Source organism: Nicotiana sylvestris, chromosome 6 (assembly GCF_000393655.2).
Source record: "Nicotiana sylvestris chromosome 6, ASM39365v2, whole genome shotgun sequence".
NCBI lineage: Eukaryota > Viridiplantae > Streptophyta > Magnoliopsida > Solanales > Solanaceae > Nicotiana > Nicotiana sylvestris.
This window is the reverse complement of record NC_091062.1, coordinates 163,498,287-163,515,477: the sequence shown is the minus strand read 5'-3', so window position 1 is coordinate 163,515,477 and position 17,191 is coordinate 163,498,287. Positions and strand designations below refer to the sequence as shown.

The 17,191-nt window shown below is 39.3% G+C and overlaps 1 protein-coding gene across 1 annotated transcript; it reads right to left on the bottom strand.

Moving 5' to 3' along the window:
* Positions 1-7,577: 7,577 nt before the first annotated feature.
* LOC138871598 (protein MAIN-LIKE 1-like) lies at positions 7,578-8,141 on the bottom strand. The gene has a single exon (XM_070149483.1). The coding sequence runs from the start codon at positions 8,139-8,141 to the stop codon at positions 7,578-7,580; it is 564 nt and encodes a 187-aa protein (XP_070005584.1).
* Positions 8,142-17,191: the final 9,050 nt, after the last annotated feature.

Genomic DNA, 17,191 nt, shown 5'->3' with positions numbered 1-17,191 from the left:
AATGAATTAAACGTCCTTCCAAGAAGCACACACGACGACTTAAAGGTGCTTTGCTTTGGAGTCCGAAACTTTTCTAATGGCTTTTTGGGCAAAAAATATATTTTTTCAACTAAAAAAAATGTTACATAAATAATTAAAACGCATTATTATACTGTATTTTAATTTAACGGAAAGTTAGCCGTTAAAGTAAAACGCAGTACTTTCCGTTAAAGTAAAACGCAGTACTATACTGTGTATTATAGAAAAATGCAGTATAATACTGTATTTTCCTTAAACGCAATATTATACTGCGTTTTTCTATTATTATTGGGCCCAGCTATATTTACTTAAAGGGAAACGCAGTACAATACTGCGTTTAAGGAAAACGCAGTATTATACTGCGTTTAAGGAAAATGCAGTATTATACTGCGTTTTGCTTTAAAATTTGGGCCCACCAATAATTCAAATACACAAAACGTGGTATTGTACTGCGTTTTACATAAAAAAAATTCTGCATCCCAAGCTTATTTAAAACCGTTTGAATTTTATGAAAATCCATTCAAATACTTTCCTTCAAACTTCCGTTCATACATCTCTCTTCTTCTTATCAATCTTTTTTTACAATGTCTGAAGAGCCAAAAATAAGGGTTTCATTATATTGGGGAGGGTGAGGTTGTGCTGGAGAATAACTCTGTGAGGTATAGCTCACCTCTATGGTGTCATGTTAAATTGCCGCTTACAATGGAGTACGATAAATTGGTATCGTTGTTACGTAAAAAAATGAGTCAGAGGAAGCGTTCGGTTAACCTTAAAGTAACCGGTAGATTTCCGTTTTCAGTGACTCCGCAGGGGTTTGCTTATTACTATGAGTTTAACATCGAAGATGATGAAACTCTTAGAGATTTTTTGCGAATTTCGGATGAATACAGGGAATTTATTGTAATAAAATTGATGAAAATGTACGTCAAGGTAGAAGACGTTCCCAGGGCGTGCATAGTAGGGATACCCCCAATCGTCGGGTGGTTATTTTGGAGCAATTTTTGCCAGACAGATTGCCGATGAAAGAGCTTGCCTTGATTTAAACTTGTCATCACCGGCGAATGAGCAGCCACAAAATAATTTTTCGACTTTATATAATCCACAAGACGATTGGTAAATTTTAATTTTTCTACGCTTTAGCGATGTTTATTTTATGTTTGAATTGGATTTGTATTAATACTCATATTTTTCAAAGGGGGTACCGTCCGGATATAAATTTTACAAGTTATGACCCCGCCCCTAGTTGGAATATGCGTAGTTCTGGAGTATCGGACCACGGTGGTTCATCCGGGAGTCATCACCAACAAGAAAATATCCATCATGAAACGTCAAGACAGTACGACTTGTAAGTAAAGTGATATATCTATTTCTAAAGTATTTATCTAGTTGGGTAACTTATCATTTTGTTCATTTTGTATAGGGAAAACGAGCTTTTTGATGTTGCTGACCTCACACAGTTGCCCATAGACGACGTATTCACTCTTGAGTTGGCAGGATGCACAGAGTCAGGAAGATGATAGTGATTATGACAAACAATGCGGATGAGTTTGGAGATGACACACCCTTCCATGATGAGGGTGATGATGAGGAGGAAGTAAATGTTGAACCTGAGCTGACGAGGGAGCATGTTCCTCCACCTCCCGCTAGACCAAGAGTGTATGAGTCCCACGTGCCATTTTATGAGTGTAATATTCCCTTCCTTGATAATTTGCTAAGTATGCCGAACGTGGATGCCCTCACAAGAGATGATGACGAAATTCAGTCAGCGATATGGGATGAGTCTAGACCAGTTGTTCTGACAAAGGGCATGTATTTCCCCGACAAAGCTCGCCTAATTAGGGCTGTAAAAATCTACAGTATAAAAGAGTGCCGTGAGATGATAGTAAGTGAGTCAACTACGAAGGTATACAAGGCTGTATGCCGTAGAGACTTTATGGGTTATCACTGGATGTTGCGTTCCAGCAAGAAGAAATCAGGTTTGTGGAAAGTAGGTAAATTTATTAGCACCCACAGATGTGAAATGGGCACATTCAATGAGAATCACTTCAATCTGGATATGGACTTGATTTCTCTTGTCTTGATTCCATATTTGGAAGTGTCCATTAGGTTCAAGATTAAAGAGTGTATTACAGCCGTCCACCAAGAGTATGGTTGTATTATAACCAAAAGAAAGGTATATCTCGGTCGCAAACGTGCCTTTGAACTTATTTATGGCGACTGGGATAAGTCTTTTTCAAATCTGCCCAGGTACATGGCCACACTGCAACACTTTAACCCCGACACTGTTGTTGAATGGAGGCGTGAGCGTAGTCCGGACAGACCCGAATATATTTTCAACTATGTGTTCTGGTCATTTAAAGCAGCAATTGATGGTTTTGTGTATTGTCGTCCTGTAATTTCCATAGACTGTACTCATGTATATGTAAAGTATGATATTAAACTTTTGATTGCAGTTATAGTAGATGCCAACGGACAAATATTTCCGCTAGCTTTTGCCATTTGTGCCAACGAAAGCGAAGAGACGTGGACGCTTTTCTTGAACCGCTTGAAGCAGCACGTTGTCAAACAACGTTCAGGTATTTGTCTAATATCTAATCGATATGGTGGTATTTTAGGTTCTGTACGACACTTGCCTGAATGGCAGGAATCATATGCATACCACCGTTATTGTGTGAGGCACCTGAAGGCCAATTTCCAGAAGAAATATCCTGACAAGGCCTTGCATGACTTAATGTGGATGGCTGCAACTGAGCACCAGCAGTGCAAATTCACCAGGCGCATGGAAGCGATTCGGCAGATAGATCCACGAGCCTATACTTGGTTGATGGGACATGAGCTTCACATGTGGACATTGCATGCTGATGGCGGCAGACGATGGGGAGCCCTCACTACAAACGTGTCGGAGTCATTCAACGGCTTATTGAAGTCTGCCCGTGGATTGCCTGTCATTGCCATAGTTCGCATGACATTTAAATAGAGTGCGAAGAGGTTAGTTGAAAGGGATGGAGCTGCATCGGCATTGATGGATAGGGGTGTTCAATTTATGCCAATACCCATGAGAAGATTTGAAAGGTACAGGAGGCGAGCACAGTGGCATTCGTTTCTACAGTACGATGATGACCGGGGTATTTTTAAAGTTAAGACCGTTATCTGCGGACACCGTGGGAATAATCTACAGACGGTGAATGAAGCCAGAAGATTTTGTTCTTGTGGGGAATGGACCATCTACCACATGTCGTGCGCACATGCGTTGAAGTGCTTTCAACAAGTTGGATATGGGCAAACCAACTATATTGATAGGCATACAGTGCTGCTGAATACGTAGACACGTATAGCGGGCAGTTGCAACCATTAGGTGCTGAGCATTATTGGCCGCCGGAACCTTTTAAGTTGGTATGTAACAAGGACTATTTGCGCAAGCTGTAAGTGAAAAAGAGAACGCATATGCGGAACCAAATGGATGTTGGTGACACCGTTTATGCGCGTAAATGTGGCATATGCTCGCAGCCAGGACACGACCGTCGTAAATGTCCTTCAGGTGGTGTATGTGGCGGTGGTAATCCAGCTCCTGGTGCAAGTTCGTAGAATGTACCCAACTATCAAGGATACTCCTAGTCTTTTGTTTTGGTTTTGGTTTTTTTAATATGTGTCTGTACTTGTGTATGTTGCAATATATATCAAATAAAATTATGTTCCACAATCTTGTTACATCTTATTTTTTAACGTGACGTTTTGATATGGTTGTTCAAATATTAAACTTATTTGTGCTAGTAAAGAAGACCAAGAATGTGGAATAAAAAAAATTACGTATTAAAAAATAAATCTAATATGTAAAGCGTGGTACAATAATATGTTTTATCGATTGTATTGTCGTTCTCAAAAAGTTGGAATAATTGAAGAAAAAGCTGTTTAATTGCAGAATAACTTTAATATGTAAAGTGTGGTATAATACTACGTTTTGTTGAGTTGTCATGTCGTTCTGAAAAAGCTGAAAACCATGTGAAAACCCTGTTTTGTTGCAGAATAACTTTAATATGTAAAGCGTGGTATAATACTACGTTTTGTTGAGTTTTCATGTCGTTTAACTTCAATAACTAAAATACAGTATAATACTACGTTTTGTGTGAAATATTGACTATAAATAACGGGCGCATGCTACTTATCTTCTGCACTTAACAATAACCAAAGTTTCTCTTTAAGAAATGTCTGAACAACCCGTTTATGTCCCAAGGTGCTATTGCGGAGAAAAATGCAGTTTGTACAAATGGTGGCCAGATGGTGGACGCCGCTACTGGGCATGTATGAACAAGGAGGACGAGCAACCAGACAAGCCTACATGTGAATTTGAGGTATATATGGATGAACCATGTAACCAGGAGTACTACAAAGAAAGAATTTATGATCTTCATATTACCTGTACGAGGCAAGCGATACGCGAGCGTCGAACCAACCAAGAAATTGATGAGTTGAAGGCGAAACTCAATGAGGTAGAAGAAGAGAAAAAAAGCTGGAAGACCAATTCCAGTGGTTGGAGCAAATAGTAGTACGCGGTCGTGACTAAACAGTGGCTTGTACGTGTTGAGCGTACTAGTGTATCTTTTCATTAGTTCTACTGTTTGTTTTTGTTATGTGTATCGTTAAATTTGCCATGTTAGTGTTTGTGTTGTCATGTTTAAATAAAATTGTTGTTCAAATTCTGTCACAATAACCTGTGTCGTTAAACTAGAATTGTTGCCATTATCTACATAATGTATTATTTTCTTCATAGAATTGTTCAAATATTCAACGTATTGCTAGAAACGCATGTGAAAAAGTTGTTTCCTTGCATCTTAATAATATGTAAAGTGCAGTATAATACTACGTTTTGTTGAGTTGTCATGTCATTCTGAAAAAGCTGAAAACCATGTGATAAAACAATGTCGTTTCAGAGAAATTTAATATGCAAAGCGTGGTATAATACTACGTTTTACGTGTATGTAAAACGTGGTATAATGCTACTTTATATGTGAATCTTGCCTATAAATAACAAGCGCATTCTAGTTATTTTTTGCGCTTAACAACAACCTATAGCAAATATTTCCACAAAACCAAAGTTTCTCTTTAAGAAATGTCTTGACAACCCCTTTATTGCCCAAAGTGCGACTGTGGAATCAAAAGCATGATGTACGATTGTTGGGAAGAAGCTGGACGCCGCTACTAGGCGTGTATGAACATGTTTTATAGGCAACCCGGCGTACCTACATGCAATTTTAAGGTATGGATTGATGAACCATGTGAGTAGGAATATTACAAAGACAAATTATATCATCTTCATGATGTGTGTACGGGGTAGTGGGACAGAGAGCGCCAATCCAAGCTTGAAATTGCAGAGTTGAAGGCGAAACTCAAGGAGGCGGAAGAAGAGAAAAAAAAGTTGTAAAACAAGCTCAAGTGGATGAAGCAGAGAATACTAGGCGGTAGTGACTAAATGGCATGTACGTGTTGAGCGTTGTAGTGTATCTTTATGTTTCTTTTGTCCAGTGTTTTTATTAGTTCTACTGTTTGTTTTTGTGTTAGGCTTGCAAGGTTTGTGCTTGTGTTGTACTGTTAAAGTAAAATTGCTATTCAAACGCAATTAAAATAAAATTATTGTTAAAAGATAATTGTTACCATTATTTACATAATGCACTATTTACACAAAGTAAAAACATAAGTAAATCAATGGGTCCTGCAGCCTGTGTGCTTCAGTGCCGCTGCTGGCCTGAGTCGCATCCCCTATCGCCTGGGTACACTATCTAGATTATCATCATCAAGCCGCCTCTTTATGTGAGGATGTGCAACAACATCGACACCACAGCTGGCAGGATCGGAAGAATAGGTCGTCGGGCCGTCAACAACCTACAAAACAAGTACTAATCTTAGCATGTGACAAAGTATATTTGTATTGTGCATGTTAAGTCAAAAAAACATTTTCTCACCGTGGTCTCGTCGGCCTCCTGGGTATATGTATCTGTGATGTCCTCGTCAAAGCATGTAGTGGCCTCAAAGATGGGCTGGGACGAAGCCTTCATAAGAAAGTTAAAAATTAATTAATGGCAGCTCATTAAGGAAAAGAAAACAAATTGAAATTTTAAAGTAATACAAACATACCTGCGCCTGTGGTAGATCCGCATCAACCGCCAGGGATGAGGCATAACTCAACCTGCGCCCGCCATCCACGTCCTGGGTCGGCCGTTCCTCAGCTGCGGTAGATGGGCATGCAAAGTACTGGTCTACATCCCCGTCAAATGTACCCATGATAGACAATGCTCCTGACGGGGTGACCTGCGATGCTGACAGAGAGAGCTGAAGGTTGTACGACGGCATGCTGTTGGAAGGCTCATCCACCTGAGGTATATAACCCGGCTGATCATCTCCAAGATCCTCATCTCTAAAATCGTCATCATATCCCTCAACAGGTGGGTCGACAGGTGCCTCAATGCCCCCTTGCTGGGGACCACCTCCTCTCCATCCCTCGCGACCCCGTGGGGCACCCCTGCCTCGTGGGGCACCCCTCCCTCGTGCCATACCCCTGCCTCGTGGGACAGCCCTACCCCGATGGTAGTACTCTGGTGCCTCATACTAAGCCTCGTGATTCAACCTCGCGCCATCTCTCGCTTGAAACAGGGTCCGACGAGCCAGATCTGCCACCCGCCGGCCATTCTCAACGAGTGCAACACTGTCGGCATGTTGTTGCATCTCCTGTCACAACGGGTAGACCAGGTGATGCCCAATGGCCTATGAAACACTTAAGATATTAAAAAAATAACGATATATAACAAATATAAGATATTAATAAGCCACAAAAACATACTAATGACTCGTGCCCCCGGGCGTATGGTCTGTAGCGCTCGTCAAGTACATGAATGGGGTTCCCGATCATCAGTCGAGTGTGACGGCGGTACCATGACATATACAGATGAATAGTAGCCTCCTGGGTAAATGAAGGTGGTGGTGGAATACGGTACTCTCGCTGCTCCCAAATATGGACCTGCTGCTCTAGCCATCCCATAAATATATCGTCCACCCTGACACGGTCATCCCGCTGATAGTGTGTAGAGACCCATGCAGGCTCCCCCGGTATAGGCTGGGGACGGTGAAACTGGCGAAGCACACGCTCTGTGGCATGATACTCAACCATATCGAAGAAGATCATCAGGACGGAAGTGCTCCAAAACAGTCGGTCGACTGAGCAATAATCGGGCAGCTGAGCTAGCAACTCGTCGCTGTATGGCGTCCAGATGAACTATAAAATAATAACATAAAAGTGAGTATGCGCAATACAAGTGAACTTATAACAAGTAAGTTTAGGTACATATTTACCTGTCCGGCCACCAGCATATCTAACACATCCCTGACAAGGGGGAGATTATGATGAGCATCGGTCCCTCGGTAGTTCCCATGCCGGAGAACCCACTTAGAAGCTAGAGGGAGAAACGGATAAGCCTCACTGGGCGCAAGTGGTGGTAGAGGTGGCTGCAACGGCATGATCTGCTGTCAAGCCCAAACCTAAGATAAAAGGTTGATGTAAAATTTATGAGTCATTTTGACCATATAGAATTCGGAGTAATGAATAGAGTATTCAAAAATGTTGTCTCATGTAGGAGGGGAAGAAATCCACATATATCCACCGCGCAAAGCATGCTCGCCCGGCACATGCTCCTATACAGGTATGCGAGAACAGCAACACCCCAGCTGTACAAGGGTAAATCATCCAGCTGCTGAAGATGATGGAGAAAACGCATACTCACTAGACTCCCCGAAGTGTTCGGAAACAAGACACACCCGTAAAGCAGGAGCAGCGCCAACCGCATGTACCTCTCAATATGGAGATCCTTCGTCTCGCCGGTAATGTCTGGGTGCAAAAACGCCATATGATCTCTGATGCCTGACAAAGCCACGCGATTGTCCCCTCTCTGTACAGCCTCACCCTGAGGTCTATAACTAGTAAACTGCCCCATCATATCTAAATACTGTCCACGCATCATGGATCTAATGTACTGGGGCAGTGCCACGACCCGTCCATCTACGCGCAGCCCGTACAAAACCTGAACATCCTCCAGCGTGATGGTGGCCTCTCCAGTAGGCAAGTGAAAAGTATGCATCTCCAGTCTCCACCGCTCTATCAAGGCCGTGATGAGAGACCAATCAAGCTGTATCCGCCCAATCCGAAAAATCGTATAGAAGCCCGTAGCCTGTAGGAGCGCGACTACGCGGGCATGGAAAGGATGCTACACCATGAACTCCCACAAATCGTCAGGTCTCCTGGAGCGGAGAGGCTCATCCGATAGTTGTCCCTCCCATACAAAGGAGGACCTATGGTCGCCCTACAACACTAATAGCTGATCCTCGGCAGGTCCAGGATGCGCAGGCGGAAAGTCCATGTCGTCTAATATAATTTAAAGAAAATTAATTGTGTGTGTTAGTTTAATAAATTTAATAATTATTTTTAATATTTGACTAAGTAATTATCTATGGGTTCCGGTCTCGATTTTTGAGTCCCGGTAGCACCAAGTTATCCTTAATTATTATGCGTGTCAATTTCAACATTTTTAGAAATTTGTTAGTTTAATAAATTAAATTAAAATTTCTTGAATTGGACTTAATAATTATGTATGGGTTCCACGCTCGATATTTGAGGCCCGGTAGCACCAACCTATCCTTAATTATTATGCGTATCAATTTCAACATTTTTAGAATTTTGTTAGCTTAATAAATTAAATAATTAATTATTTTTAATATTGGACTGAATAATTATGTATGGGTTCCAGGCTCGATATTTGAGGCACGGTAGCACTAAGTTATCCTTAATTATTATGCGTGTCAATTTCAGTTACCGATGGAATTTTGTTAGTTTAAGGAATTAAATTAAAAACTATTGAATTGGACTGAATAATTATGTATGAGTTCTAGGCTCGAGATTTTTAGGTCCGGTAGCACCAAGCTATCCTTAATTATTATGTGTGTCAATTTCAACATTTTTAGAATTTTGTTAGTTTAATAAATTAAATTAAAATTCCTTGAATTGGACTTAATAATTATGTATGGGTTCCCGGCTCAATATTTGAGGCCCAGTAGCACCAAGTTATCCTTAATTATTATGCATGTCAATTTCAACATTTTTAGAATTTTGTTAGTTTAATAAATTAAATTAAAATTCCTTGAATTGGACTTAATAATTATGTATGGGTTCCCGGATCGATATTTGAGGCCCGGTAGCACCAAGTTATCCTTAATTATTATGCGTGTCAATTTCAATATTTTTAGAATTTTGTTAGTTTAATAAATTAAATTAAAATTACTTGAATTGGACTTAATAATTATGTATGGATTCCAGGATCGATATTTGAAGCCCGGTAGCACCAAGATATCCTTAATTATTATGCGTGTCAATTTCAACATTTTTAGAATTTTGTTAGCTTAATAAATTAAATAATTAATTATTTTTAATATTGGACTGAATAATTATGTATGGGTTCCAGGCTCGATATTTGAGTTAATTTGACAACATATATTAATTTTTTACTTTTGTAAGTTTATTTTTATAAATTAAATAATTAATTTTCTAAAGTGTAATTGGATAGAGTTTGGAGTTACTACATACTTAAACTACAGAGACTCTACGCTAAAAGGCTCTATATTATACTACGCTAAAAGGCTATATATTTTACTACGCTAAAAGGCTCTATATTTTACTACGCTAAAAGGCTCTATATTTTACTACGCTAAAAGGTCACTATTACATATAAAAACAACAAACATAACATACAAATATGAACAACAAACTAAATAAATAATATTTATATATTATTAAACAAATAAAAACATAACATTAACATTAAAAATTATTTATCAAATTTTAATAATTTTTTTGTCCCAAAGCTAATAAATCAATCCGGGTACAAATAAGATACAAATTTAAACACAAACATAACACAAATTAACATAGAAACATATTCAACAATACAAATATGCATGTACTATATGAGTTTCGACATACACAAAATCGAAATACCACGATTTAAGTTTTTTGAAATTGATTCAAATCGAAATTTTGCACCCGAATGAAGGAATCCAAAGCTTGTCTTGTGTGCGGGACCTACACTCTTTGCTTTTTGGGTGACGGGTGGGGCCCAATTTTTTAAAAAAAAATTTGGGGGGGGGGGGGGGGCAGCAAGGGTGTTATTTTTTAATGGTGATGGTTATGTTGTTGTCTTGGGGAAGAAGGGATTTTTATTATTTTAAAGCAAAACGCAGTATAATATCGTGTTTTCCTTAAACGCAGTATTGTACTGCGTTTCCCTTTAAGTAAATATAGTTGGGCCCAATATTAATAGGAAAACGCCGTACAATACTGCATTTAAGGAAAACGCAGTATTATACTGCGTTTTCCTATAATACGCAGTATAGTACTGCATTTTACTTTAACGACTAACTTTCATTAAATTAAAACACAGTATAATACTGCATTTTAGTTATTTATGTAACTTTTTTTTTAGTAGTAAAAACGTATTTTTTGCCCAAAAAGGCATTAGAAAAGTTTCAGATTCTTCCCTTATGTATAAGAGTAAAATAATGAATTTATGGGTTCAATGTGTTTAAGCTAAGGCTGTCCAAGACGTTACCAAATAATCGGGACGGGACGGGCCTAAATGGGACGGGATAAACGGGATGAAACAGTAGGCCCATCTCACTAACAAACGGGACGGGACGGTTCGTGGGCCCTAAGTGGGCCTTTTAAAAAAATTAAATATTAAATTTGAAATCGGCTAATTATTTATAGATAGCAATGGTTTTTTAAAAAAAAAAAATATTTGAACCCCCACCAGATCCACTAGGAGCGCCAGTACCGCTGCTAGGATTTAGAAAATTTTTGGCATTTTTTTGAGCTTGTATCCACAAATATTTATGTTCAATACCGAAGTGCCCGGTTAAACCCCTTGTCCCACATGATTTATCATGTACAAATGGCTGCTTATATTTTTCACATATAGCAAGTTCATTGACTTTATCATGTTTAAAAAATTCCATACAAGTGATATTTTGTTACGTGTTCAACCTTACACTTACCCCTTAAAGGAGGTACAAGGGGTGAAGCTCAAGACCGATATTGACTCTGAGTTGTAGCTTGTGTTGCTAGACTAGTGGGTGTTTCATCTAAATTTTCTTCGTCCTCAATAAAAATATCATTTCCAAATTGTGTTTGTAAAGTTTCATGATCTAGTTATTCTCCCAAATTAATATTCGGGGGGGGGGAGGGAGGGGAAGGGTGGAAGAGGATGAAGTTTCATCAACATGAGTCATTTTATCTATATGTTTTCTAATTCTAGGAGAAGATTAGGATTAGGATTACTACCACTAGCACATTTGCTACTTTTTTAAATATGCCAAATACACTTTTAAGAGCCATAATTTAAATACGAAACTAAATTAGAAAAGTTAACACAAAAATTAAACACACAAATGACATACAAAAATAGAACACGTAAAGTAAACACAAAAATTAAGCACTAAAATGATACAAAAAAATTAAATATTAAAATTAGGAGATGGAACGAGTGCACCGTGATTAAATATTGAAACTTGAAGAAATTGCTCAAAAATTGCTCCAAATACTTGACGAATTAATTTGAAGCTTGAAAGTAGCTCAAAAAATTTGGCCAAACACTTGAAACGTTTGATTGTGAGAAAATTGCGAAAATAATGTAGATAAAATTTAAGAGATTTGAGAGAGAATTGTCACGACCCAATTTATCTTCCGTTGGGTATCGTGATGGCACCTAGTCTTTGGGACTAGGTAAACCTAACAACTGCTGAAAGTAATAACTAAATAATTAAAGATTTGCAATTTCCAAACTTAGAATCTTCTATACAAGTATTACAATCCAAAAACCGGTAGTACAAAACATAATATCTACAGATTATGCTAGAAAACTGTTAAATGCAACAGTTTCGAAATAAGAGTGAACAGTGTAAATATAAAAATAAGAAGGTGACTCCGAAACCTGCGAACGCAGTAGCACGTTTACCTTGAGTCTCCTCAGGAGCAATCCCCACATCTAGCTAACGATCAGCTGACCTCGAAATACCCAGATCTGCACAAAAATGTGCAGAAGTGTAGTATGAGTACACCACAGCGGTACCCAACAAGTATCAAGGCTAACTTCGGTGGAGTAGTGACGAGGAACAGTCGAGACACCTACTGGACTAAATAGCCTGAACGAATATAAATGTAGAAACAACAGATTACAATATCTATATAAGGACTACGCATAATGACAATAATAATAATGCAGAAATCTACAGTAAGAAATGGAAACAACAACAAACGGCGAAACACCATAATAATGACACAACAGGGTAAGTTTAACACAGTCTAAATCCGGTGAATACGATTAAAAGGAAAAGCATGTAGCAACCAGATAAAAATAACTACTTTTGCATCAGGATTTAGCCAGTAACCTTCACGAGGCCCCGACCTCAATTATTCATAACTCGGAACACTTGGCACCTTGTGCCCTCATTACAACCAACAACTGCACAGACGACGCACATACCAATAGAATCAGACGAGGGTGTGTAGAAATGATCAACAGTTATCAAGGTCCGTTTCCTTAACCGATAAGAGTGATTAATTACGTATATGCCTGTGCAAGTGTTCTAACATAGTTCATGCCATCTAGTAAATAAATAAAAAGAAATGGACAACACGTAAAATGTTTTCCCAAAATTTTCCCACAAAATAGAACTCCCTCACGTAACTACACCACTACACAGTTATCAACAACAAGAATGCTCCTAGGCCATCACAAGTCATCACAAATCAATCCCTGACATAGCACACCTTGTCTCGTCACGTGTGCAATAATAAAGTAAATGCATGCCTTGTCTCGCCACGTGCATAATATTGTTCCCACCTTGTCTCGCCACATGCGCAACCCTCCCATATATATATATATATATACTGCCTTGTCACGCTGCATATGCAATATCAAAAGTAACAATAGCACGGCAGAAACCTCGTGCATCACAACAACAAGTACAATAACAACAATGACAATAAATACAAGAGTATGGCAAGTAAATCAACTCAAGAACTTTCGATCACAAAGAAACGGTAGAACTAGTTCACAAGGAATAACCACAATAGAGTATACTAGGCGTAATAAGAACAGCTCGACAAGGGAGAAAATAATATATAACAACGATCCCACAGTATACAGTTCAATAACAAGGGATATAACACGAGTCAAATAATTCCAAATAAGGACATGTCAACTAAGATATAGGATATCTAAACTTTTCCTAAGGTTGGACAATTACGAAGAAGATTCAACAAATTCAATTTAAGGATAAGCAGCGGAAAGATAATCATAAACTCAGCTAAGGATGAACAATTACAGAAGAAATAATTATAACTTCAAATAAAGAAAATTAGTTCGGGGAAATATAACATGGCAATAGAAGAGATAACAATTTCAGTTAAGGCACATATGAATCAAATAAGTAATAAGAATGGATCATGAAGCAATTAATTCTAACTAAAGCAAGTAGATGTGAAACTAGTAATTAAGAATGTATTCATAACAAGACAACTGCTTATTTAGTAAATACAAGGACCTAAGAAGCCTAAAAGGCCAATTTTCAAAAAATAAGTCCGACCACGTACTCGTCACCTCGCGTACACAAACTACAATTAACATAGAACTCAAATCTTAAGGGGTAGCTCCCCCACACAAAGTTAGGCAAGATACTAACCTCCAAGAAGACCGACCGATACTCTAAAATGAACTTCTCGGGTGAAATGACCTCCAGACGGCTCAAATCTAGCCAAAATGACTTCGAAGCATAAATAAAATTTATAAGAAACTATTCCGGGTCGTAAAGCCTCAATATTTATCAAAATTCAAAAATCACCCCAAAAGTCGACCTCCGGACCCGCACCTCGGAACCCGAAAAATTTCACAAAATTCGAACACCCATTCCTATACGAGTTCAACCATACTAAAATTATCCAAATTCCGATATCATTTCGTCCCTCAAATCATCTTTTTACATTTGGAAAGTATTCTTAAAAATTCCAATTTTTCCTCAACCCAAATCACAAATTAAATGGTAAAAATAAAGATAAAATCATGGAATATAATAAATTCTAGGTGAAGAACACTTACCCAATCGTTTGGCTTGAAAACCCCACAATGAATCGCTCAAAATCGAGCTCTAGAACTCCAAAAATGGTGAAAATGGCAAACCCTCGGAATAGAATACTATTATTCTGCCTAGGTGCTAAAGCATCGCGAACGCAGAAGGCTGATCGCATTCACGAAGAAGAAAAATAAAGGCTGCCAAGGTAATCCTGTGCGAACACGAGCGAAGGGGCGCGAACGTGAAGAGTAAGAAATAGGAACTTACGCAAACGCAGAAAGAAGGACGGGAACGTGAAGAGGAAATAGTCACCAGTGCCCACCTACTAGTTTCTACTATACGAAAGCGAAGAAGAGAAAGGCAGACCTTCGCGATAGCAGATGGTGGATCGCGAACACGAAGAACAAATGATTCCTCCTCCAAAATAACACTACGCGAACGGGAGGGAAATGTCGCGAACGCGATGAAGGAAACCAGATGACAGGAAACAACAATCCAAAAATAGAAGGAAATGGCCCGTAGCCCCCCGAAACACACTCGAGGCCCCCGGGACCCCGTCTAAACATACCAACAAGTTCCATAACCTAACACGGACTCGCTCGAGGTCTAAAATCACATCAAACAACGTCGAAACTACAAATCACACCAATGAATCGAACTTATCAACTTTCAAATTTTCCAACTTCCAAAACTCGTGCCGAAACCTATCAAATCAACTCGGAATGATGCCAAATTTTGCAGACAAATCCCAAATGATACAACAGAGTTGTTCCAACTCTCGGAATCGCATTCTGGCCCCGATATCACCAAGGTGAACTATTGGTCAACTTCTCCGTCTTCTAAACTACAACTTTTCCAATTTTCATCGAAATGCTTCAAATTCCCATACGGACCTCCAATTCGAAATCCGGACGTGCACCTTAGTCCAAAATCACCATACGAAGCTATTGAAATCATCCAAAACTCATTCCGGAGCATTTACACAAAAGGAAAATCTAGTGAACTCTCACCGCTTGAGCTTCTAAAACCAGAATCCTTCTTCCAATTTGACTCTGAATTATCTGGTAACTGAACTCAACCACACACGCAAGTCACAACACATATTATGAAGCATCTCTAGACCTTATGCCACCAAACGGGACGTAATTTCTCAAAATGACTGGCCGGGTCGTTACATCCCCCCATTCTTAAACAAATGTTCGTTCTCGAACGTGCCAAAATTTGCCTCGAAGTCATCAAATCACTGAATGCACACTTCCAACATACACCCGCGGGTGACCCCATGTCACCCCAATCTCTAAAAGACCCAATTCTAAATCCGCACCCGGTATCAGTCTTAGCCAGCTGCAACAACTCATACCTACACCCACAAGGTATGACTACACAACGTGACACATCACACATAGGCCCATAATAACATTTCTGATCGCAATAACTGTCCAAAATCAAATCCAGCATCGGCATTTAGCCTCATATCCGTTAGAATCCTATTTCAAACCTCCACAACACTGATAGCGATGCAAGGAACATGAATACCTTATAACTATACTCTCGAACCAACAAGTCATAACTAACACCACTGGGCACACATCCCCAAGCTAAAACTCAGGAAGCACAAATGAAAATGATTGACTATGCAAGGAGAAACACATAAGAGAATTATCAAACAAGCCCGACAGGCACAACTCTCTATCGGTACTATTATACGAATCATTTTACAAGGAAAAATCAAAGTATATGAACAAATAACAAGAATCTCATTCTGATATAACTTCCACCGCGTCACGCAGCCCGGCTCAAACATATCGAATCACATAAAACCACGAGGGTATCACACTCAAATTTGAATCACAAGTCGAATACACATCGTACCAATTGAAACCTTCTACTAACTCAATTGTATCAATAAAATCACAACACTTGCTGAACTCTCGCCCCGGTAGAGTATCTAAATCATAACTCGTAATCAAATTACTCAGGAACACATCAAAACCTACCATAATGGACAACAGGAATTCACTTCTAGCCTCGTAACTCTCAGTAATAAATAAAAATAAATTATAGACATGGGCTACCACTCGTAGAATCTCCCAACAGAGATAAACACATAAGTAGAGTACTAAATCATGAATTCACCTATAGGTGGAACAACAAATAAGGGACTCACCCCGATAAGCAAAACCAAATCAAAATATGAATGGCGCCCCTCTATAACAAATCCAAAACATACCTGTATGACATCATCTGGCACAACGACCTCAAGCCTACTTTATGAAACACATCAATGCGTCGGGCCTCCCCCTCTTAGGCGCCCTTTACTCGCCTGAATATTCTGCTATGACACACCTGTCTGGAGTCTGGGACAATATCTCACCCTGTGGATGGTATCTCCATACTTAAAACAACCTCTCTACTGATGTGGCTGTGGAAACTGTGCGGTATAGGTATTCGAGACCTATAAGCACCTGAAACACTATGCGAAGCCTAAAGTGCGAACTGAACTAGAAGACCTACAAAACCTCTACCACGCCGTACCCTACCTCCAAAATAAGGACCAGTAGATCTCTCTAGTCTACGAGGCCTCCTCGCCTCCCTGTCCTCTCTCTTCTGACCTCACTTGTCCTCCCTCTTCTAGTCCCGCCTGTCCCCTCTCTCCTAGTCCCACATGCCTTCCACTCAGCGGGTGATCCCTACCACCTGCTGAAACAAAACATTTAACTCCAACTCTCGAGCCATCCTGAACCGAATATCATGCCTGAGCCTGATCGTGTCTAAGCATGCACTATTATTGAGTAGCGAGGATGGTCAATGCAGTTTTACCTAACTAGGCCGGGATCGAATCCACAAGGAGTTATTTTGATTGGAATTAGGTTTATATCCAAGTGTAGATGCGGGTTTTGCTCTTAATTACTCTTCCACAAATGGTTGGTTTGTTTTCTACTTCTACTTCTATTCTATAGCATGCAGTATGTGAAACTAAGTACGATGTTTTTGTTGGTTGTTTTCGAGG